The sequence below is a fragment of the Eubalaena glacialis genome, chromosome 3, assembly GCF_028564815.1.
Source record: "Eubalaena glacialis isolate mEubGla1 chromosome 3, mEubGla1.1.hap2.+ XY, whole genome shotgun sequence".
NCBI classification, from domain to species: Eukaryota; Metazoa; Chordata; class Mammalia; order Artiodactyla; family Balaenidae; genus Eubalaena; species Eubalaena glacialis.
Genome location: NC_083718.1, coordinates 15,435,385 through 15,461,764, shown reverse-complemented (window position 1 = coordinate 15,461,764; position 26,380 = coordinate 15,435,385). Strand labels below are relative to the sequence as shown.

Sequence of the window (26,380 nt, the reverse complement as noted above, 5' to 3'; positions counted from 1 at the left end):
TGATTTTTTAAAAGGACTTTATTTTTGAGAGCAGTTTTAGGTTCACAACAAAATTGAGAGGAAAGTAGAGATTTCCCGTGTTTTCTCTGCCCCCTCACATGCATAGCCTCCCCAATATCAACCAGAGTGGTGCATTTATTACAATTGATGAGCCTACGTTGACATATCATTATCATCCAAAGTCCATAGATTACAAAGTATATAGTTCATTTTTGGTGTATTCAATACATTCTGTGGGTCTTGTCAATATAAAATGACATGTATCCACCATGTTAGCATCATACATAGAGTAGTTTTACAGTTTTAAAAATCCTCTGTGCTCTGCTTTTTCATCCTTTCTTCCCCCACCCAAACCCTGAAACCACGGATCTTTTTACTGTCTTCATAGTTTTGCCTTTTCCAGAATGTCATCTAGTTGGATTCATACAGCATGTAGCCTTCTCAGTTTGACTTCTTTCACCTAGAAATATGCATTTAAATTCCTTCATGTCTTTTCATGGCTTGATAGCACATTTCTTTTTAGTGCTGAATAATAATCTATTGTCTGGATGTACCACATTTTACTTGTACATTCACCTACTGAAGAACTTTTGATTGTTTCATACTTTTGACAGTTATGAATAAAGCTGCTTTAAACATCTGTTTACAGGTTTTTGAGTGGACATAAGTTTTCAACTCCTTTGGGCAAATACCCAGGAGTACAATTGCTGGATCATATGATAAGAGTACGTTTAGTTTTGTAAGAAACTGCCAAACTGTTTTCCAAAGTGGCTGTACCATTTTGCATCCCCACCAGCAGTGAATGAGAGTTCCTGTTGCTCTACATTCTTAACATTATTTAGTGTTGTCAGTGTTCTCGATTTTGGCTGTTCTAATGGGTGTATAGTGGTATCTCATTGTTTTAATTTGCATTTCCCTAATGACATATGATAAGGAAATTCTTTTCAGATGCTTATTTGGCATCTGTATATTGTCTTCGGTGATGTATCTGTTAAGGTCTTTGACCCATTTTTTAATCAAGTTGTTTGTTTTCTTATTGTTGAGTTTTAAGAATTCTTTGTGTATTTTGAATAACAGTCCTTTATCAGATATGTATTTTGCGAGTATTTTCTCTAGTCTCTGGCTTATCTTTTCATTTTTTTAATAGTGTCTTTCACAGAGCAGAAATTTTTGATTTTAATGAAGTCAAGCTTATGAGTTATTTCTTTTTGGATCATGCCATTGGTGTCATATCTAAAAAGTCATCCCCAAACCCAAGGTTATCTAGATTTTCTCCTTTGCTATCTTCTGGGAGTTTGTAGTTTTATATTTTAATTTAGGTTTGTGATCCATTTTGAGTTGATTTTTGTGAAGGGTGTGAGGTCTATGTTATGATTCATTTTTTTGCATGTGGATAGCTAGTTGTTCCAGCACCATTTGCTGAAAAGTGCCATTGATTTTTGAATATTGATGTTGTATCATGTTACCCTGCTAAATTAACTTATTATGTCTAGTAGGTTTTTTGGGGGGAGGGAATTTTTTAGAAATTTGTACATACATGATCATGTAGTCCATGAACATCAACAATTTCACTTTCTTTCCATTTATATGCTTCTAATTTCTTTTTCTTGTTTTGAGGACTTGATAGAACCTCCGGTTAAATGCCAAATAGAAATACTGGGAACAGACATCCTTGCCTCATTTCTGATCACAAAGGCAAACTTCAGCATTTCCCTACTAAGTATAATATTAGCTGTAGGTTTTATGTAGATGCCCTTCATGGGGTTAAGAAAGTTCCCCTCTATTTCTATTTTGTTTAGAGGTTTTTTTGTTTTTGTTTTTAAATCACAAGTAGGTATTGGATTTTGTCAAATGCTTTTTATGCTTCTATTGAGATGATCAGATAATTTTTGTCCTTTATTTTATTGATACGATATGTTAAATTAATTGATTTCCAGAGAATAAATCTTTAATTCCAGAGATAAATGCTAATTACTTGTAGTAGCTAATTCTTTTTAAATCTTTAGATATAGTTCTGGCTTGTTAATATTTTATTAAGATATTTTTATATATCTGTTCATGGGGGATGTTGGTCTGTAGTTTTATGTTCTGTAATTATGTTTCTGTAGATTTGCTATCAGGGTAATACTGGCCTGATAAATAAAATGTTGGGAAATACTCATTCCTCCTCTGTTTTGTGAAAGAGTTCTATTGGATTTGTATCATTTTTTTCCTTATATGTTTGAGAGAATTCACCAGTGAAACACCTGGACTTGGATTTTCTTTGTGGGATTTTAAATTACTAATTGTATTTCTTAGTATAGGTCAAGTTAGATTTTATATTTTTAGCCAGTTTTTATAATTTGTATCTTTCTAAAAATTCTTAGTTTCCTGAGGTATGAAGCTTGGATAATTGATTTTAGATTTTTTTCCATTGTATACATTTTTATATATGCATTTCTTTTAATATATGCATTTAATATACTATACATTTCCCTCTAAACACTGCTTTTGCTGCATCATACAAATTTTGATAAATTTTATTTTCATTTTCATTTAGTTCAAAATATTTTAAAATTTCTCTTGAGACTTCTTTTTTGGTGCATGTGTTAGTAGAAGCATGTTGTTTAATCTCCAAATATTTATGGATTTTTAACTTATTTTTCTGTTATTGATTTCCAGTTTAGTTCTATTGTAGGATGAGAATATACTTTCAATGATTTTTACACTTTAATATTTTTAAGGTGGATTTTAGGGTCCATTATGTGGTCCATCTCGAACGTTTCATGTGAACTTGAGAAGAATGTGTATTAGGTGGAATAGTCTATAAAAGTCAGTTAGATGAATTTGGTTCAGTGTTTTTCAGGTCAGCTGTATCCTTACTGATTTTCTGGCTGCTGAATTTCAATTACTGAAATGGTGGTGTAGAATTCTCCAATTTTAATAGGATTTATCTATTTTTTTGTTGCACTTCTATCATGTTTTGCTTCAAATATTTTGATGTTCTGTTTTTAGGTGCATTCTATTCTTGAGCTTTGGCCACTTTTTCATTATGTAATGCTCCTTTTTTTTCCCTGATAATTTTTCCAGTTTTGAGGTCTGAAATGAATATAGCTACTCCAGCTTTCTTTTGGTTTGTTAGCATAGTATATTTTTCTCATCCCTTTATTCTTACCGTATCTTTTTCTTTTTATTTAAGTTGGGTTTCTTATAGATCACATATTGGTGGGTCTTGTTCTTTTATCCATTCCATCAGTTTCTGTCTCTTAATTATTGAATTTTGGCCATTCACATTTAAGGTAATGATTGATATACCTAGAAGTGGAAATGTGGGCCACATGTTAACTCTATGTTTAAACTTTTGAGGAACAGCCAGACTGTTTTCCAAAGTAGCTGTTTCATTTTCATTCTCACCAATATGTATAAAGGTTCCAATTTCTCCACGTCCTCACCGACACTAATTATCTGTCTTTTTAATTATAACCATTGTAGTGGTGTGAAGTGTTCTCTCACTGTGGTTTTGATTTGCATTTTCCTGATGACTAATTATGTCAAGCATCTTTTCATGTGCTTATTGGCTCTTTGGAGAAATATCTGTTCAAGTAGTTTTATCATTTTTAATGGGTTATTTGTCTTTATTACTGAGCTGTAATTGTTTTTTATATGTTCTAAGCACAAGTCCTTTATCAGCTATATGATTTGCAAATGTTTTCTCCCATTCTTCAAGTTTTCTTTAAATTTTCTTGATGGTGTCATTTGAAGCACAGTAGTTTTTAATTTTGATGAAGTCCAATTTATCTGTTTTTTTCATTTGTTGCTCATGCATTTATGTCATATCTATGAAACCACTGCCAAATCCAAGGTTATGAAGATAAGAAAACCCTTATGTTTGCTGCTAAGAGTTTTATAGTTTTAGCTCTTACACTTAGGTCTTTGATCCATTTTGAATTAATTTCTATATATGATGCTAGTTAAGGCTCCAGGTTCATTCTTTTAAATGTGGCTATCCGGTTGTCCCACCAGTATCTGTTTAAAAAAATATTCTTTCCTTGATAATTGGCAATCTTGTTGAAAATTGGTTTACCATACTCTGATGACTTTTAATCTATATTTTAGCGCTATTTTACTAGTGACTGCTCTAAGAATTAGACTATACATCTTTGTCTGCCACAGATTACTTCAGGTTTGTACAGACTTAATTCTAGTAAAATATAACAACTATGCTCTGATGTAGCTCCTTTTCCTTCCCCATTTTTGTGCTATGATTGTGTGTGCATGCATGTGTGTGTGTGTGCATGTGGGTATATGTGTATGTTACACTAATATAATTATTGTTTTAAGCAATAGTAGGCTTTTAAAATGATTTGACAGAAGAAAGCAGAATATGAATACAGAACACACATACACTGTCTTTAATATTTATCCACATAATTTACCCACATATTTACCATTTCTGGTGTTTTCCCTACCTTCCCATGATTCAATTTACTCTCTTTATCATTTCCTTTTAGCCTGGTGGATTGCTTTGGTGTTTCTGTCTGTATCCATTATTTCTAGTTTTCATAGGGCTAGACTGCTAACAATGAATTCTCTTAGATTTTTTTTTTTAATTATTTGAGAATACCTTTATTTAACTTTTACTTTTGATGAGTAATTTTTTCTAGATATAGAGTTCTTGGTACCAACTATTCTTTTTTTTTTGGGACTTTAAATATGTCATTCTACTACCTTCTGGCCTCCTTTGTTTCTGTAAACCTTTAATTGTATTTCCCTTCAACTGTGTTATGAGTTGTTTTTCTCTTACTGCTTTCAAGAGTTTGTCTTTTTCTTTCACCAGTTTGACTATACTATGTCTAGGTCTGAATCACTTTGTGTGTATCCTACTTGAATTCATTATGCTTTTTGGAATTGGAGATAAGTGTTTTACATTGAATTTGGAAAGTTTGAGCCAATATTTCTTCAAATGTTTTTTTCTCCTTTCTCTGTCTTTTCTCTCCTTTGTGGTTCCCATTGCACATATGTTGATGCATTGTACATATGACATTTACTCACAGGTCTCCGAGGCTGTTCTCACTTTTGTTAAATTTTTTTCTCTGTTCTTTGGATTAGATAAATAATATTGTTGTATATTTAAGTTCCATCTGTTGCTTTATATCAAGTTTACTGATTCTTCTTTCATTTCAAATCTGCCATTGAGCCCTCTCTAGAGAAGTTTCCATTTTAGTTATTATACTGTTCAACTCTGGTTTTGGTGTTTTTATACATTCTCTTTCTCTATTGAAATTCCCTTTTTGTTGAAACACAGTTATCATATTTTTCTTTAACTCTTAGAACACACTTATAATAGTTGCTTTGGCTTTCAGAGGTAGGCATTATCATCTTCTTACTATAAATAAGAAAAGGGTCAGAGCATCCAATTGAAATTTGACTGCAATCATACAATTATCAAAGTTCCCAAGCTGGGATGTTATCCCAAACTGATGGATGTAGTCACAATATTATACTTTCCTTCCTTAAAAGAGAGTCTTATACAAAGACCATTCTTGGCAATTTTGATTAATGAGTGTATGACCATTTTCTCAGAATCCTACTTTCAGCACATAAAAGTGGGTTCAAGTTATCTCATGCCCAGGATTTCAAAATATTTATTCTTAGAGTGGTATTGAACTATCTAAACCTTCAGGTCTCTGAAAATTCTCATTTAAATGTCAAACAAGCACTATTCATTCACACTGTGAAGTCAGACAAGATTGTGGTTAGAGATGGTCATAAAAAGTAATCAACTTTAAACATTTGAAAGAGCCTATGTGTGTATATATGTGTATGATTGTGTTTGTTGTCAAGGAAATTTTCACGTAATGCAAATCATTTTCTACATCCTTTGACATGGGACTGAAACATCTATCTCTCTTTCAGTCATCCCAAAAGTATTTCGCCATCTTAGAAAATAGTTTGATGGTCAGTTTTGATTGCTCTAACTCTGAAATCTATTGTGTTCCTGACAGCATGCAGAGTTTTAGATGTAATCACTAATATTCACTAAAAACATTAAATTGCCATGGATTACAAGGCTCTTTGAGAGTGCTGTAGATGATACAGTTTATGAATCTTTGAAGTTCCACTAAGAATGACAGGATTTAGAGCCCTAAATTAAAATTCACTGAAAGATCAAATGTACTGTCAGTATTCAACCAACCAAAGTGACCATAGCAAAATATGGCAAATCGTTGAATTCAAAGATATAAGGTGCTGTTTGGAAATAATTCTCTTTTCATGTGTCATTTTGAGATTGTTTTTACTCACTGTCCTATATCTAAATAGGCATACGGACAGTTAGAATTTTAACGTAACAATGAAAATCCCCTCCAAAAAAGGATAAATAAAAGGGGAAGAGTGAGAATGTATCGAGGTTGAATATTTTTCTTGAAAAATGTGACATCAATATTATCTACCATAGGTTTAGAGACATTGTCTTTAGAAAGCTTATGCATAAGATATGGAATTTTATATATTTCAAATTCAGTGCTCTTGATATACTTTCTTAAAATGCTATTGTTGGATTATATCATGTCTTTAAAATGGAGTATATCACTCATGAGTACTGATGAATTAGTAATAGCTCTTAGTTGAAAGTCTTTGCCTGGTGTGTTAGGATAACTTCACATTACTACTCCATACTTCTCACTCTGCTCTCTTCCCCAAGATTCTGTATGTTCTGTGTCAGCAGGCTCTCTTGCCCCCTGACTTTCGGTTGGCTTCAGCTACAAGTAGGAACCTTCTAGTCATCTGGAGGAGGGCTGGCAGGAAGGGAAGTCAGAACATTTAATCCCCAGCTCCCTGTCTCAGTATAAGAGTGGCCTTGAGCTGGCTCTGTCCTTCAATGAGTGGTCAGATGATGCTCTTCACACATCCCTTTCTGTCCCTGAGTGCTGTGCCCCTTCAAGCTAGGGATAATGTGTGAGAAAAAGTTAACATAGCAGGCCTGAATGCTTGTCTTTAGAAAGACCTGCTTACAAAGTTGGCCTTTGGCTGGTATCTGGGACTTGGATTTTGTGACGGCTCCCACCATCCTCAGAATTGTTAAGAAGGGCTCACTGTCCCTTAAATTTTGTACAGATTACATGGTTTATGCTTGTTGGACTGCAACCCACAGGAAATACTGGCCTCCATTTCCCCAGTTTTGAGACCAAAGAAAGAGTCTGGAGTCAATGACAGAGACATGAATGATTTAATGGATGGGGGAGCTTACATGTCTGAAGCAAGGTCCTGGAGTGACACCCCACCATATGCAGGGGACAGCGGGCAGGACATGGCTGTAGGCTTCACTGGGGGGGTGGGAGGGATTGCCAGTTATAGGGGGAATTACCTCTGGCTGGCTCTTCGGTTACCAAGGAAACCAGCAGTGGGCCACGCCCTTCACTGCCTCTGATAAGAGCAGTCATTAGCTGGGACCTGGGGCAAGTATGTAGGAAGGTCAGTCCTGTGAGTAGCTTGTAGGTGAAGCAGGCACTGGTTGAGCAGGGGATGTACAGAGAGCAAGAGAACAGCCCTCTTGAGTGGCCTGACCATACAAGGCTTAACACCTGCTTTCTTTCTGGGAGTTGGGAATTTTGGTGTGTGCCAGGCAGAGGCTGCCTACATGAACAGCCCCCAGTATAAACACTGGGCACTGAGTTTCTAATGAACTTCTCTGGCTGGCAACATTTCACATGTGTTTTTATATGTTGCTAGGGGAATTAAGCCCATCCTCTGTGACTCGAAGCTTGTGCCTCGTTTCCCCCAGACTTTACCCATGTACCTTTTCCCTTTTTTGATTGTACTCTGTATCCTTTTGCTGTAATAAATCTTACCCATGAGTAGGACTATATGATGAATGAATGAATTTCTAGTGAATCATTGAGCCTGGGATTGGTCTTGACCCATGACATAAGTAGTAAAAGAGCTCTGCTATTACCATACCCCAGAGTATTGCTCCATGTCTTTTGATTCCTTTACATTCTGCCCACCCTTTTGAAAATAGTTCCTTTATTAAGCTCTTTTTTTTTTTAAATTAATTAATTAATTTATTTTTGGCTGTCTTGGGTCTTCGTTTCTGTGCGAGGGCTTTCTCTAGTTGTGGCAAGTGGGGGCCACTCTTCATCGCGGTGCGCGGGCCTGTCACTATCGCGGCCTCTCTTGTTGCGGAGCACAGGCTCCAGACGCGCAGGCTCAGTAATTGTGGCTCACAGGCCCAGTTGCTCCGCGGCATGTGGGATCTTCCCAGACCAGGGCTCAAACCCGTGTCCCCTGCATCGGCAGGCAGACTCTCAACCACTGCGCCACCAGGGAAGCCCAAGCTCTTTATTAAATCACTTGAGTGTGCACTTTCTTTTCTTCTGAAACATTGACTATCACCTAGTGACTACAGATATTTCATATAATAATATTGATAATTGATCAATTCATGATCGATTCATGATTTAAAATTTTTTCTCAACAGAAAGATTAATGGTTTACAAAATAAGTTAACACAGCAAACTGTGCCTTTGTCATTTTATTCAATGAGAAAGTCCGATTAGATTATGCTTCTCTAAATGGATGAAGGGTTATGCATCTTAAACCAGCGGGGGTAAATAAACTGGTGGTTGATTGCCCTTAAAATATAGTTAGACATTGTTTTTCTCCTTTACCTTTATATATTCTGGGGGAAAAAATGTAGACTGATTCTCCAAAATAGGGAGACTATGAAAAATATAGTGATAAGAAACAATGTGTTCATAGTATATATTTATACTATAAAAAATATCACTAAAATAGTGAGATGAATGCTCTTATGTGCCTGATGGAAGCAAACATATTATCTCTAACAATCACAGCATTTTTAATTTATTTTTTATTTTTTGTGCTATACAGCAGGTTCTTATTAGTTATCTATTTTGTATGTATTAGTGTATATATGTCAATCCCAATCTCCCAATTCATCCCCCCTGCCCTGCTTTCCCCCTTTGGTGTCCATATGTTTGTTCTCTACATCTGAATCACAGCACTTTTTAAATTGAAGTATAGTTGATTTACAGTGTTTTGTTAGTATCAGGTGTACAGCAAAGTGCTTCAGTTATATACATATATTTATATATATTCTTTTTCAGATTTTTTTCCATTATAGGTTATTACAAGGTATTGAATATAGTTCCCTGTGCCAAACAGTAGGTCCTTGTTGTTTATCTGTTTTATGTATAGTAGTGTGTATCTTTTAATCCCAAACTCCTAATTTATCCCTTCTCCCCCTTCCACCCCCCCCACCAGTTTCCCCTTTGGTAACCATAAGTTTGTTTTCTATGTTACAATCACAGCATTTTTAACAGGTGTTATAAACAATCATAGCAGCTCTAACAGGTGCTTGGTGTTCACGTAGTACATTTAATTTGTTTCTTGCTAATATTTAGACTATTTAACATCCTTAGCATCCACAGCTATTTGTATCACCAGCTATTATTCTTCTTTTACACTATGCTCTGTGAAGCAAGATGAAGCATTGTGCTTAATGGAATGGAAAACTTCCTTTTAAAAAATCCAAAAATTACACAACTTATTTCAAGTTTCAACACAATTTATGTGTATCAACTTTTAAATTAATTAAGTAGAAAATAAATATTATGCATCCTTGGATAGTTTCTCAGAAAAATTCAAAGAAAGAGGTGGAGAGTTAGAGAAATACTGTATGTTTTCATTTATATGTGGAATCTAAAAAAAATGAACAAATAGAACAAAACAGAAACAGACTCACAGATACAGAGAACAAACTAATGGTTGCCAGAGGGGAGGAGGGGAATGGGTGAAATAGGCGAAGGGGATTAAGAAGTACAAACTTCCAGTTACAGAATAAATAAGTCACAGGGATGTAGTGTACAGCACAGGGAATATAGTTAATAATGCTGTAATAACTCTGTATGGTGCATTATCTATACAAGTATCAAATCACTATGTTATACACCTGAAATGAATATAATATTGTAAGTCAACTATACTTCAATAAAAAAGAAGTGCTTATGTAAACTTTTGTGGTTTTTTCCCCCAACCATATTTATGTCAGCTGCATTGACCTACAAATGTATTTTATGTTTATAGATAAAAAGCTTTGTTTTAGAGAACTCATGATGTATACCCTTTGTTTATTAATGTCTTGGTAAACCACATGTCTTCTTGATAAAGTAATCCTGAATCAAAAAGACCTCTTTGCTGGATATCTTACTTCAGTTTACTTGTGTCCTTATTGATTGCCTTTGCTGATACATGCTCTCTCCATTGTAATTTAGCTCCATCCCAGCAACCTCCACCCAGAGGAAGAGTTCAAAATTCTTCTGCTATCAGTCTTTCCTGGAGTCCACCTGATTCTCCAAATGCCCACTGGCTCACTTACAGTTTATTCAGGGACGGTTTTGAAATATACACAGTTGAAGATCAATACCCATACGGTGAGTTTCAAGGTTTGGTGATGGAAAGATATAATATTCTGAAAATTGATGCATTAGTTAAGTTCTTTGACATTGAGGAGACATGTTGTTGCCTAGCATGGAGTGTTTCAGCAGAGAGAATTACAAATCTCACTAGTAATCAAAGAAACGCAGTGAAAATGAGATGCTTATTATTTGATAAGACATGAATGCTTATCAAAGCCTCAAAGATGAAAAAAAATTACCCTTGCCAGGATTAATGAGGATATGGAGGAGCTAGAACTTACATAAACTGCTGGGCTATCTGTGAGGGTTCATTGGTATGACTTTTCATGTGGGATAACTTGTTAAAATATATGAGAAACCTTACCCTTTTGCAAGCCATTTGACTCAGCAAACCTACTTTAGAAAATGTATCTCAAATGAATAGTCATAAAGGGACACCAAATCACAAAATATGTCCAAACCTGCACTATTTGTAATTGCAAAATATATTGGAAAAAGTCAGACATTCAAAAAACTTTCAGTAAATTATGGTACATGACATAATAGAATCTGGTGCATTATTAAGTAAATTGTAGAATATGGTCACCTATAAAGTGCTATCTTAGTTTACTTATTAATGAATGGGAAATGTCCATGAAGTACTGTTTAAGGTAACTAAAAGATATTAAAATAATCTATGAATTATATTTTAATTTAAAATATATAAAAATACTGGAAGACTTACAACAAACTGGTCTCTCATTTTTCTGGGTGTACGGATTATAGAAAATTTATCAAATATTTCTATTATAAGGGGTTCACATTTTAAATTCTCAGGCTGAAAAATGGACTTTTCAAAAAGGGAAATCAGAGTACTAACATTCAAGCAAATAGTATAATTTTATGCATACATTGCCATTTCCACAGAGGTAAAACCCAGCAACATGGAACTAAATTGAGAGAAGGATGTGAACAAACCATGAAGACTATCTTTGCAGCTGTAACTATTATGAAGATTTTGAAGGAGCTTGTAGAAATCAAACTATTTAGACCCATTATCTTTAAAAAGATTTACTCAGATGTTTTAGATAATTTTTCCCTAAAGACAGAAGGAAAACTTGGAAATTTTCTTCCAGCTCTGTCTTCTCTGATGTTTGCTTTGGTCATGTTTAGCTACAAGCTAGTTTAAGAAACTAGTTTAAGAAACATTGGAACAGTGATTCCAATTCAGGTTTCCATGTTGTTCTCTTTGTTTAAGACCCAGTTTTCCAAATTCTAGTTTAACATGATAAATTAATTAGAAAAGTGTATAAAGCTATGTAAAAACACTGAAGTTCCATAATCTTTCTGAAAATGATTAGGAAGGTGCCTTGTTTTGACATATTGATTGGCATTACAACTTTTGCATAGCATACAGTTTTATTTTGTATATATTATAGTAGGTTACATTTTGCACCCAGTTCTGTATGACTTATGTTATTACATTCAGTACTTTGTGTTAACTCTAAATGTCTCTTCAGTACTCCTAGTCTTCTTTGAAGTTAATGGAAACTCTGAACTTTATAATGCAGATTGCAAAGGGAAAGGAACATCTGTCTACATCTGCCATGTTGGCAAAGCATCCTAAAAACCTGCTACTAGAATGTTTATTTTCTTCCAAATATCAGCATGATCCAGGTGTCCTGAAACTTAAGTTTTTGTGATAGAAGAAGAGAGAGTTATTAAAATATTGAAAGTGATTTTGAAGATGACACTATTACTGGTTGAATTATCAAGTTGTATATTAGGGTCACTCTATTTTCCATATAGGTTAATTCAATAGTAAAATTAAACCTCAATTATACCCTTCAACCCAGAGGCATGTTTTACATAGTAACATATAGTGATCTATCTTATAGAACATTACATGTGAGTACAACACTCTGGCTCTTTTTCATGATTGCACTAATATAGAATCCAAACAACAGTTTCTTACATAATAAATTTATGCTCGTTCACTAATCAGAAATTTATATAATCCTATTAAACAGGTATTATTTCTTAAATCCTTATTTTTCATTAAAAAATGCCACTTCTGGCATTTCTTGACAATCACTATAATTAATGATATGCAAATTATCTGCATGATGGCATTTGAACAGTAAGAACAATTGGTTAATGCTGTCAGAATTTTGTATCATTCTAATAATGCCCTCATGTTTATTAGTCTATTTCCAGTGTGTGGATAGCATGTGTAATATGAAGAGGAAACAGTACTTATATCCAGTCGGATGAACACAAATCTTTGGGTTAAATAAAGGCATTTGGAATTATAGGTGGAGAATAGTTGAACTTTTCAAAGAAAATTAATAGTGTGTCTTCCAAGCAAGTTTGACCATTTGGTTGAGACCATTATAGAATTCCTTGTTAGAATAAAACTTTTGCTAGCTGGCCTGATGCACTAAAGGATTCTCCAGGGCAGTAGTTTCCAACCTAAGATCATAACACACCGGTATTTTCATTTTTAGAGCTTGCAAATTATTTGTTCTTAGTAATACCTGCTAATAATGATGGAATAATTTTAAAGTTTATAAATAACTTTTTAAAAGGAAGTTGAGGCATAGTCAGTGGTTTCCCTAGGTAACATTTCACTCATTTTGCATCCTAATTAGTTTTCAAGAGTAGAAGGGAAAGGTGTAAGTTAGCACAGTGGGGATTGTACATAATCAGCACCTAATATTATCTCCCCTGCAGCCATGATTAGGGTTGCCAATAGGTATTTTATGTGTTATAGGGATGAAGAGAACAGCTATTGTAGGAAATAGCACACTTTTGATAGTATTGAAGTTTTAAGGAGTGGTCAGTAAATCATATTATTTTTTCCTACTTGAGTTTGAAACTAAAGGGGAACTAGACATAAGGATTCCATCTATAAGATGGAAATGAAAAATAAAAATCATCATCATTATTAATAGAAGCCAGATTGGAGAATATACCTTTTCTCCTGCAGGAAGACAGATTAGAAAAGAAATCAGTGGGCTGAGGATGCTTTGCTTTTTTTTCCTCCCCAATTCACAATCAGTTAAATCTTTCCTCCTTTGGGTCACCATGAGTGGGGAGATAGTCCTTAAATGTTACTCCAGGGAAATGCTTTCACAGGGAAACTAGAGGAAGATTATTTCTATGTGTGACCATTGCTTACGTCACTAGGGACATTAACATAGTTTAAGATGAGAGTTTTAGACAACATTGTATCTTAGTGAACTCTGGGATTTCATTTCTACCTTGAATGTCATTATCATTTATTATTCCATACCACATCAAAGGATCAATGTAACAAGGGTAAGGTTGTTCAGTTACCTCTGAGAGAAATAAATCTAAAAAACCCAGAAAGTATAAGCAGGGGATAAGAATGAAAACAGAATAGATGAAAATCACTGTTTTTTTATTATAAGTCTCTTAATACTATTTCCTAGAAAAAAAAATATGTATATGAAGAATCATTCATTCATTCAGTTACACTTTGTTCACTGCTTACTGCAGACCAGGAACGGTGCCAGCCACTAGAAATACAAGGATGGAAGGAACAGTTCTCATTATTGAAAAGAGATATAGATAAATATACCAAGATTACAAAGTAATATATTAAATATTGTACCAGAATAGACTTAAGAGTATTAAGAAATATTTTTAGAATATTTCTGAGTATCCTATAAGTGGAGGAGGGGTAAAAAGTAACCATGCCTGTGAGGGCAGAAATAGTGATTGAGAACCATTGAAAGTTCCACAAAAGCAGGTGATGTGAGGTGAATTAACGAGATACCACAGTAGAGGAAGAATTACTCTCATGGAAGAAATTGTACAAGACAAGGCATGAAGGTGTGTGAGAAAATAAGGTTAATTCAGGCAACTTGCACAGTTCCATGTAGTTCTGGTGGGTGATACTTTAAGGAGAATGCCACACACGGGGGCTGGGATCAGGCAATATTGTGACCCAGTGCATCTCTAAAGAGGAATTTCATGATGTTCTTGTACAATAATTTCTCTAAACACCTGATTTTGATTTGAATTTGTATAACTTTTTATTATAAAAGTGGTATATCCAATTAAGAAAATTTAAAGGAAAAAAAATTAAAGCATCACAATTCCAGCATTCTAGTGCAAAAACGAATTTCATTTTGGAAAATTTCTGGGAAAATATGTACTTCAGTTTATTTTGCATAATAATCAAGTCTATGCAGTATTACATTTCATATTTTTTCTCATGTTGCTGTATGGTCTTCATCACTATTGTTTTAAATAACTATATAATATTAGAATCCTATTAATGTAATATTAGACTAATATAACTCATTAAGAAATTCAACTTTAATTTACTTAAACATTTCCTATTATAAATAACACATCAGTCATTTTATATGCTTCCCAAGGAAATGTTTCCCAAGAATATAGCTAAAGATCATGGTCTCATAAAAGATTTTTTAGTGTATACTTGTACAAGTTATCAATTTGTTGCCTCTCCGTTTCAAACCTTGGCTTCATTGCCTGCTTTGTGGTAATGGAGCTGGAACCTGTAAACATCTCTCCTTTACTAGCCGGTATGATGTTGCACTCTACCAGTAGAGGGTGTTGGAGGGATCCTGCAGGAGATGGAGGTTTCTTTTCCTGGTTCTGGTGTGCACCCCTCTCAGGAGATCACTCAACAAGTGATGTTCAGCCATACACAGCTGCCAAGCTACCCTTGGGCAGCTTTTCCCCAGGACCCCAAAGGGCAGCTTTCCCAAGCTCTGGCCCCATAAGAGTGAGTTCTACAAGATGCACCCCAGAGGACAGTGCATGGCAGTCCCAGTAAATTCTTCTGATGCCCAGGTGGCATCTTCCCCTAGTACCGCAGACGGTGGCTTTCCAGTGAGTTCCATGGTGCAGCCTCTCATCATGGGCAGCTTTCCTTGGCACTCTGCCAGAAAGTTTTTTCTCTGTAAGTTCTGTGGTAGAACACCTGAGGTGCTAGAGGCCAGGTTCCAAGGGAGTTCTGCCTTCATGGAACCTCAGCGAACTTCACCATCAAGTGGGCCACGGTTGCACCCTGTCCAACAAAGTCTGATCTCATCCCAGGTCTTATCTCTTCCAGGTCTGTTCCTTCCCTAGGCACTCTGCTTCAGCCCTGGGGGCAGTGACTTTTCCCTGTCTCTGTCTCTTCTCTTCCTGCATTCTTTAGAGGTTTCTGGTCCCCTAAGTAAGTAAAACCCTTTTGTAATCAATCATTCTTTGTATTCAGCTTTCCTTGTTCAGATTACTCTGTGCTTTCTGTGACCTGATTGGACTCTAGTCTGATATTCAACATATTTTCATGAAGAATTTGCAATGACATATGTAACAGAATGTCAAAATAACCCTTCACTCAGATGGTCACTGTCTTAGTCTGTTTAGGCTGCTATAACAAAATACCACAGGCTGAGTGGCTTCTAAACAACAGAAATTTATTTCTCAATGTTTTGGAGGCTAGAAGTCCAAGGTCAGGGTGCCAGCATGGTTGGGTTCTGATGACGGCCCTCTTTGGGGTTGCAGTCTGCCAACTTCTCGCTGTGTCCTCACATGGTGAAAGGGATGAGGGATTTTTCTGGGGCCTCTTTTGCAAGGGTACTAATCCCATGTGTGGACTCCACCCTCATGATGTCATCATTTTTCAAAGTCCCCCCACCTCCTAATACCATCACCTTGGGCATTAGGTTTCTAGCATATGAATTTGGGGGAGGATACAATGTTCAATCTATAGAATTCACTCTTGTTCAGTCTTCAATTATTCCCTTTCCCCCACCATCATGAATGCATTCGGGGGAAAGGACAGTTTCCCCTGGCCCTTTGCTTCTGCAGAAATGTCAGAGGATGCTGGCTCATTTGAGAGGTAATGCTCTTGCCATGCTCATGGCATCAACAACCAATGCATAAAGCTCAGGAACACGTGTTCATCCTCATCTTGTTTAGGTCTTCGTGAACACCCTGCTATCTCAGCCTCCCCTGGGCTCTTGCTATTGCTGGGAGCTCGCTGAGATTTGTTTTCCACGTTTTCCATCCAACCTTTGGCCCCCCCAAGCCTGGAGGGTCACCTTGTCCCAGTCACAGAAGGTCCCATAGCACACTTGCTGGATCTCAACACGGCATCCTCATCACTCTGGGAACCATGTAATCCTGTGGATTAAAACTGTACGCTAGATGCTTAACTATTTTTCTTTAAGCACTTAAATATGCTGCATCTGCCTACTAATATAGGGCACCCGCTGCATGATGGGCCTCTCCTCACCCTTCCCCCACACATGGTCCCAGGAGGGAGTGGGTGGCGGCCGCACTGGCATTTGTATGTTTCACAATCCTGACTTACACTCCCTGTACCTTTCCCTTAGAGAATGGAAAGTTCTAGGCATATGCCTGATCATGTCCACTCCCCGTCATTTTTTTTCTTTTACCTCCTTTTTCTACCTCCTTCTCTCTCTTCAAATCCTTCATGTCTAGAATTGTGTGAATTCTCCATTGCTGATAACAAATTGTCTCTACAACATAGCAGCTTGAAGCAACAATAATCATTTATAGTTTCACAGTTTCCATGGGTTGGAAATTCAGAAGAGGCTCTAGTCAAGATGTTGGCTAGGTGACACACCTGGCCTGTGGCAGTGGTTTGCCAACCCTTGGTCTAGTGTATCAGTGTCTAAAAAACAATCTGATTACTATAAGAAACCTAGTTATTTCTGTTTCAGAGAATTTGCAAGGACTCTCTTATACCTTCTACAAAAAGGATGCTGTATCATATAAAGAACAAAACAAAAGCTTAAGCTTCTAAATATACATCATTACAAAAGGCACTTTTCTTATATTGTACTGCACAATAAAAGTAACCAGTATTTGCTTCATCTCAATTTTTAAAAATATGAACCATACTTTTATTCAAAAGAGTGGATTGGTGTAGTTTAAAGTAGTTATGTTATATAACGGAAAAATAATTAGAAATGTTTCCTTGCCAATTTGTGGAATGTAACTCTTCTTTTTTTTTTTAAACTTCAGATATTCAGTACTTCTTAGACACTGCGCTGTCGCCATATACCTCCTATTCCTATTACCTCGAGACCAGCGGCTTGCGTGGTTCAACACGGAGTGCAGCTGTCACCTACAGGACAAAACCAGGGGCCCCAGAGGGAAGCCTGAACTTAAGTTATATCAGTCCTATTAGCTCAGACTCTGTGACACTTACCTGGGCTGTACCTTCAAATCGTTCTGGTCCTATCGAGAAATATATTTTGTCCTGTGCTCCTCTAGATGGCATCCAGCCCTGTGTTCCCTATGAAGGTCCTGAAACCACCGCTACCATCTGGAATCTGGTTCCATTCACCAAATACCGTTTTGCTGTACAGGCGTGTACTAGTGGGGGTTGTTTACACAGCACCCCTCTGACAGTGACCACGGCCCAGGCACCTCCCCGAAGGCTGGGTCCACCCGAGGTGCGGAAGATCAGTTCCACAGATCTTCATGTAGAATGGGCTCCACCGATGGAACCAAATGGTAGGAATTCAAGGCCTAGATTTCCCATTCTTGGGTAAAACATGAAGGAGAATCTGGGTATTTGGAATTGTGCAATAAGATTCTGACAACCATTTTCATTTTTATAACTGCATGATGTCATAATTGGGAAACAATTTCTAAAGATATACTATGTGTCCTGGTTAGTAGAATAAGTATATTTCTTTAATCTAATAACAAATTCCACTGATTTAAATTGCCCCCTAGAAGGCTAATATTATCTTTGCTCTTAGTGACATCTGCCATAACACAAATGATGTTTCTAATTTGAAACTCACTTAGGAAATGCATTATATTTGACTGTGTCACAAGTTAGGGCACCCATAAGCAGTAAATTTTCTTTTAAGCAAGAAAAAGATATGAAATAGTACAAAAAATATGTATATAGGCTAGCTGACTCCATTAAGTTAATTTTGGGGCTTATATAATTGAACCCTTGGTTATACAGGCCAGCACACATTCATAGATTTTTAGTAATTTAATATCATGTACGTATTATAACAAAAGCTTTTTTCTTAGGATTTTTAAGTTACTTGATAAAACTAGGTGGAAATGAACTGTAATATTCTAATATTTATGTAAACAAGGCTTACATTAAGCAGATAATCAAATTAAAATTCCCAAATTTGAAACTATACAAATTGAAGGTACAGTGATCAAATTTCCAAAAAGAGATAGCCATTCTTAGTAGAAATTATGAGCAATCATCCTGAAAAATATTGAATTTACCTATCATAAATTATAGTTATTTTGTGTTTGTACACTTTTGTGCTCAGTTTCCATTTTCCATGAATATGCTTTACAGTAATATTTCATGCATTCATGTAGCTATCAACTTCTAGTTTTTTTTTTTTTTTTTAAGTACCTATCATGTAGATTACCAAGAAAATAGACAGGTAATTGAGTCAGAAGAACAAGGAAAGCCAGGACTCTTCACATAACCTAACATCACCCCACCCCTAAAACAGCCCATTTGTCTAATAAGTCCTCTTTGTTCACCGTTTCACTTTTCTAGGCATAATTATAAGATATGAACTATACATGAAAAGACTGAGATCTAATGGAGAAACCAGGTCAGCAGAAAGTCGAGTTTTTCAGAGCAGTGGCTGGCTCAGTCCTTACCCACTTGCAGAATCAGCCAATGAAAATGCATTAGAACCTCCCCAATCAACCACAGTCATCACTGGCTTGGATCCGTACACCAAGTACAAGTTTAGAGTCTTAGCTGTGAACATGGCTGGGAGTGTGTCTTCTGCCTGGACCACAGGAAGAACGGGAGAATCAGGTGAAGACTAATGCTTTGAACTCTACTTTGGAAACACCTGAATGAAAATATTGCCTCAAATTAAAGTCAACAGCACTAAATACATTTGAAAAGCAAGAGCTGTACATTTATATAAACCAAGGAAATATTGAATGCATAGATTGGTTTCATAGATAACTCAAGGTCACAAAGTTCTTGCAGTAACTTCTAGGGAAAAAAATAATGTTTTAGTTGTTACTTCAAGGGGCAAAAATGACTTAACTGTAGTTAGAGTCTTTTGGAAATGTTTGTCAAAAATAGCAGTTGGTTTCCAGTCCTGAAGTGGGATGGCCATATGTCCCATCTTGCTCCAAATTCAGTACAGTTTATGTTCAGTGAAAGAGATAACTGTTACCAGTTTCACAAATCTGTTTTTGTTTTTCTTTCTCTTTCCAAAACAAATAGTTTAGGTACCAAATTGTACCTTAAAATATAATCCCAGACATCGAAATCTATAATTCACAAGTGTGTTTATAAGCAGTTGGCAATATGGTAAGGAAAGATGGTGAAAAGTTTTAATTTTCTTAAGATAGCTTTACTAAGGCAAATGAGATATTTTTAATCCTCCACCTCATTCTTTATATTATAAACACCTCAAATTTCATGAGCCCTTGACAAAAAAACTACACTTTTGTTATGCTTTGAATCTATAGATATCCAAAGAAACCCAAGTCACGATTTAAATTGGATCTGTTAGGACTGTGGAGGGTAAGGGTAGCTTCAAGTTTGATGTCCAAGGGAATCATTTCATGAATAAAATGTGCATTGTGCTTGAGCATCTCTTAATGATTCCCAGCCATCTTGTCCAAATAATAAGGCCATGATAGCACAAGTGATGAGCCATGGCATTCCGGAAGGGGAAAGTCAAGGTCAGAAATGAAAAGTAATGGATGAAACAGCAATACTGGACCCTCATAATCGTATGGGTCACTGGCTAATGAAAGTGAAATGAGGTCCTTTGATAATACACCTTTGGTTAGCACATTTAAAATCCATATTAAGATCTCAAGGATGGCAGGGGGAGAATGTATGTGTGTATGTCCCTGAACATTTCAATCCAGATTTATTGAAAACTTTTCGAATTTCTTCGGGGTTATTTAGAACATTTTCGATTTCCCTCTTTCTAAAGAATAATATTCTCCCAGAAGCTCAGTGAATTACTTCTCTACGTAAGAAATCCAATATGTCACTATGCATTGTTCTAAACTTTGAGGACTGAGACATATTCTGTTTTTGTGGCTTCTCCTTTCAAAGACATCATAAGACCTATGGTTTCCTCCCCAGCTATCTACTAGTTACCTTTATGAACACAAGCAAATTCCTATTTTTTAATTTTGTAAATGGAAAATATCTTTGTTAGTAATGTGAAGATGGAGAACATCCTTGCAGATATAAAAATAAGTGAGTTGCTTTTATACACACCAGCATCTTCTTTGATTTTTAAAAATTAGAATATTATGTAAGGAGTGAGGTGTTTCAGAAACTAGGATAAATGTGTGAATTCAGGTTGAAAACCTGTGAATACAGCATTCATTGTTTTGGCTGTTGTTGTTGTTGTTGTTAACAGCGCCTGTATTCATGACCCCTCCTTCAGTCTCCCCCCTCTCACCATACTCGCTCAATGTGTCCTGGGAGATGCCAGCAGATAATGTGACAAGAGGAAAAGTTGTGGGGTATAACGTCAGTATGGTTTCTGAACAATCACCTCAACAATCTAGTCCGGTGGTGTTTTCACAGGTATTGTTATTTTCAACTAACGACCTTTCAGAATTGAATTATGTCTTCATGTTGACATTTTCTGTATTTGCAGAATGCTGACAGAATTTTCATTTATATTGGGTTGGCCAAAAAGTTTGCTCAGTTAATGAATACATTCAATAAATTTCTTGGTGAAAATGAAAAATATGTCTTATTTTTACTTAAAACCGAATGAAGTTTTTGGCCAACCCAATACAATCCTTAAAGGGGGCATTCATTTCTTAATATAATATTTATGTATACAAGGCTCTAAATACTTATATCACTCATTTTTTCCTAATATAAGGGTATATGGAAATAAAGTTGGTATAATTTTGTTTCATGAAATCTGCTTTTTCCACTTAGCATATATCCTTAAATATCTTGCAAGAAGCTGACATTCAGTAGCTGTGTACTATCATATTATCTGGGTACACAATAATGATTCAACCAATCCACAATCAATTGATATGTCTATTGTATTAATTCTCTTGGAAATCTAAATGACATTGATAAGAACATCTTATACGTACATTTTGCATATTTCTATTTCCTAAGAATAAATTCTGAGGGATGCAGTTTATCACAGCTTATAGCAAAGGTTGTGAACATGTTCAAGGTTTGGGATATGTAGTGACATATTTCCTTCTAGTGGGTTATATCCAGCCAACAGTAATGAGAATAATGATCATAGGTAACGGTTACTGAGGCTTTACTGTGTACATAGACTAATTCATTTGATATGTATAATAATCCTGGAGGATGAGAGGCTCTTGTTACCCTCCAGTTTATGGTGTGACCAGTGTCCTTTCTATCAGCATAAGAGTGACCAAAGACAGAGACTGGCTGATGTCAACTGGACAAGTCATTCTGCATACTTGGCTGTTTAGCATCTCTTCTGAGGAAGATGCCCTTTGGAGGACATTAACAGGACATGAAAAGATCATCGCACTTACTTGATGCCCTGTCCCATGGGCCTATCCACATTCTTCTTCCCTAGACATCCTAGTTCCTGATTTTCTAGTCTTTTTTCTTGTACGGCCATGTTCAATACAACCAAACCACAGCCATATAATTCAGGAACCCTTCCCTTTCCACACAGAATAAATGACCAGGTGCACTACCTAAAGTTTTGCCCATTGAAAGGATTTCTTTTTATTGCTGGGTTTTAGGACCATCCCTGAATGGAGATATAGAGCAGCCAGCACCCATTTTTGACTTCATTAACCACATACTAAGATAACCCATCTGCAAACTAAACCACATTTTTCTACTCTCACAAGTCTTAAGGGTTCTCCAAGGAGTCATAGGTAGGAGCTGAAATTGAGCCAGCAGTGTCAGAATGGTGGATGACATGTGGGTTTGGATTACCAGCTTGCACAGCATATTATGCGTTCTGGCTGTTACTTGTTTTATAATACTCTATTCCAAGAAACTAAGATAAGAAAAAAAAACCCCATAGTTTATACAACACATCCCAGAAATCAACTTGTTTTTATCCCGCTTTTACCAATTACTTGCCATATCACACATCTCTGTGCTTCAGGTTTTATTCATGTGTAAAATGGGAAAACAATTTCTGCTTATCTATACAATTTTTGTGGAGCTTAAAGAGCTTGACAAATATTAGATATTGTTATTATTAGTGATTATTATTAATGCGATACGGCTACATTACATTTTATAAAATATTATTCAGTGGGGCAGGAAAATATTTTTTATATTGACAAAATTTATGTATATAAATCTTTTGTTTGTTTAAAAGTCTTTTCTTTGTGGCTGAATTAAAAGAAGGATATAGATATGTCACTTTATTCTCTCTCTTATACCCTCTCCTGCAAATATTCATCTACCTAATCGTATATTCAAGAAAGTGAAATCACAAGTGGCAAAGTCAAAATTTTTTATGTTCTCAACAATTAAATTTGTATCCACACTGACCTGAGCATGTCTTGTTATAATCTTGGTAAATAAATAGCCAAAATTTCTGGGGAAAGCCTACTGTAAAAATAACTGTTAAAGGATCTTTACCTAAGAATGTGGTAGAAGACATATATAGAAGTGGTGCTATTATCATTGTAGTATTTTAAACTCCTACAAAGTTCTTCTCACCTCTTTAAAGATTAATCCCACAAGAAATTTTCAATTAGATACATCCTTTAAGACTTGCTAAGATGAGTCTATGTACATAATAAAGACACAGTTTATCTGAGTGATGATTTTACATGCCCCAAGCTCTAGGATAAGTGTCTCTTAAAAATCATGTAATTTATAACAACTATATGTAGAGAAGAAGTAAAATTTCATCAAAATTAGTATTAGTCTACATTTTCTCTTTATTACATTTCATTTTGTGTTCTTTTTAAATTTCTTTTTAAATAAATCTTTATTGGAGTATAATTGCTTCACAATACTGTGTTAGTTTCTGTTGCACAACAAAGCAAATCAGCCATGTGCATACACATGTCCGCATATCCCCTCGCTCTTTTTTTTTTTAACATTTTTATTGGAGTATAATTGCTTTACAATGGTGTGTTAGTTTCTGCTTTATAACAAAGTGAATCAGTTATACATATACATATGTTCCCATATCTCTTCCCTCTTGCGTCTGCCTCCCTCCCACCCTCCCTATCCCACCCTTCTAGCTGGTCACAAAGCACCGAGCTGATCTCCCTCTGCTATGCGACTGCTTCCCACTAGCTATCTATTTTACATTTGGTAGTGTATATATGTCCATGCCACTCTCTCACTTTGTCCCAGCTTACCTTTCCCCCTCCCTGTGTCCCCAAGTCCATTCTCTAGTAGGTCTGTGTCTTTATTCCTGTCTTGCCCCTAGGTTCTTCATGACCTTTTTTTTTTTTTTAGATTCCATATATATGTGTTAGCATACAGTATTTGTTTTTCTCTTTCTGACTTACTTCACTCTGTATGACAGACTCTAGGTCCATCCACCTCACTACAAATAACTCAATTTTGTTTCTTTTTATGGCTGAGTAATATTCCATCGTATATATGTGCCACATCTTCTTTATTCATTCACCTGTTGATGGACACTTAGGTTGCTTCCATGTCCTGGCTATTGTAAATAGAGCTGCAGTGAACATTGTGGTACATGACTCTTTTTGAATTATTGTTTTCTCAGGGTATATGCCCAGTAGTGGGATTGCTGGGTCGTATGGTAGTTCTATTTTTAGTTTTTTAAGGAACCTCCATACTGTTCTTCCATCCCTCTTGATGTGTTCTTGAGACAAAGAATAATTTGTTTAAAAATGGTTCAATTTTTTAAATTAAATGAGAAATACCTTAATGTATTTTATCTTAAAAACAATTTTATTTTCTAAAAAACTACATTAAATCTCATCAAGATTGTGCTAAATAAGATAAATCTTATAGCAATATTAAGTAAGATTTACTCATTTCAAAGTTTTATTTTTCTTAGAAAATTTTAAATCACATTGCACGAAAGAAAACAGTTTATATCTTCAAAACCTAAGTAGCCATTTTAAAATTGGAAAAAGGATTAATAATTTAGTGTTTGATGCTTTTCTGATTTCTAAATGTAATTGCAAGAAAATGGTACCAATGTTTTAAATTATTCCTGGATATTTTGACTCTCCAAAGTCACCTTTATTTCTGAAAAATGTTGTGTAAGCAATATAATTTATATTCCAAACACACTGCTTTCTAGAACTACTCAGTTTATGAAATTTTAAAGTCAGTACCCAGGCACATATTCCAAATGAATTTTATTGTACTCCTAAAGGGAAAACAAAATCTAGAAATTGACTCCAAATGTTATTAATCTTTACCTGTAGTATTTATATTTATGGAAGATTATTTGATATGAATGTATATCAATATCCCTTAGAAAAATAGCTTTGTACTCATGCTTGCTGTCAGACTATCCATTTTAATGACTTTTTTTTCCTGAATATAATCACCAGTGGTCTTTGTATCTACAGACTAAGCAAATTTACGTGGTTGCTTTTGATCAATTCTAGTTATAATGACAGGACAAGCTCTCAGTGTTTATTGTTTAATTACTTGTTTATGGACCATAGAGTCTCCTTTGCTCAAATCTGCTATTTTCATTTGAAAATGTGTGATAAAGACAGTATTTCAAAAAAAAAAATGTAACTGTTTGATCAATCTTCTTATGCTCAGTTGTACAAGAAAGATAATTGAGAATTGACTTCATGTGGGTGCTCAGTAATCTTTCCTTTTTTTCCCTTTTTCTTCCTGTGGCTTTTTTTTTTTTAAAGCAAATGATGGGATTGATTTAACGTAGTGACATCTTTCTGTACCAGCTCCATCAGCTAGCATGTGGGCATTACTGCACTGGGTTCGTTTTGGCCAAGCCCCGTGGTTTTATTTGGACTTTTTCACGATAACAATGACAGTGTCACCATTCTTTATCTGTACCATCAGTGACACGAACTGCACCACCATGCTGCTTTATGAGGCAATAACTCGGTTTCCTCATTTATCCACTCAGGAACTGGATTATTACCTCATAAAGCAGTGTGATTGTACAATTATCAATTAAATCCTAGCTTGTTGAGGCCCTTCAAAAAGAATCCCTTTTCCTAATCGTGGTTGGCAGTAATTCCCTCTGTCAGAATTCCTGGAACTTTGCTTGTCAAGCTAATGTTTTTCACACTGATTATCTATTATCTGACTTCTTTTTTTTTTTTTTTTGCTTCACAGGTGTTGTACACTGCTAAATCCCAAGAACTGTCTTATATTGTAAAAGGACTACAACCTTATAGGATATACAACTTTACTATTTCTCTCTGCAACTCAATTGGTTGTATAACCAGTGCTTCGGGAGCAGGACGGACTTTAGCAGGAGGTAAGCAAGTTCTAAAGGACATGAAAAATATATTGTGTATTTATAAACAAAACACCTACAAAGCTCAATACCTTCTCTAGTTTGGACTTAATATTTGTCTTTTCTGCTTTCTCCTTCTCCCTCACTAACCCTGATTGCTACTGACCATGACATAGTTGAACAGAAAAAGAAACTTAAGAGCCCTGAACATTCCTGAGTTGCAGCTGTGTCATCCTAAGAAACATAATTAGATGCCGAGTGACTATAGGGCTCCCACCACCCTAAGTCCTAAAGATGTCCCAACAATTGTTTGAAGTGTTTAGCAGGCTTCTTGTGAGGACTCAGAATACTGCTTCTCTCAGTCTTAACATTTTTTGTGTGGGATTGGGTCTATCCCTTCCTGCCCCACGGAGCTAACAGCAGACATCCAGAAATTACTGGGTTGCCCTGGTGTCATATTTTGCCTTTACTGGATAGGCAGTAGTGTGCTTATTAATCTGTTTATTATGAATGTGAAGCTCCTAAGTACATAAAATTGAAATAACAACTTGTTATCAGGTATAA

At 35.6% G+C, this 26,380-nt stretch overlaps 1 protein-coding gene across 1 annotated transcript in view; it reads left to right on the top strand.

The window, feature by feature from the left end:
- Positions 1 to 26,380, top strand: part of USH2A (usherin) — a 795,289-nt gene that overhangs the window by 195,886 nt on the left and 573,023 nt on the right. The window contains exons 15-19 of the mRNA XM_061185303.1: positions 10,275 to 10,433; positions 17,433 to 17,927; positions 18,961 to 19,230; positions 20,816 to 20,985; positions 25,693 to 25,837. Coding sequence (XP_061041286.1) covers positions 10,275 to 10,433; positions 17,433 to 17,927; positions 18,961 to 19,230; positions 20,816 to 20,985; positions 25,693 to 25,837 — 1,239 coding nt within the window. The remainder of the gene's footprint in view (positions 1 to 10,274; positions 10,434 to 17,432; positions 17,928 to 18,960; positions 19,231 to 20,815; positions 20,986 to 25,692; positions 25,838 to 26,380) is intronic.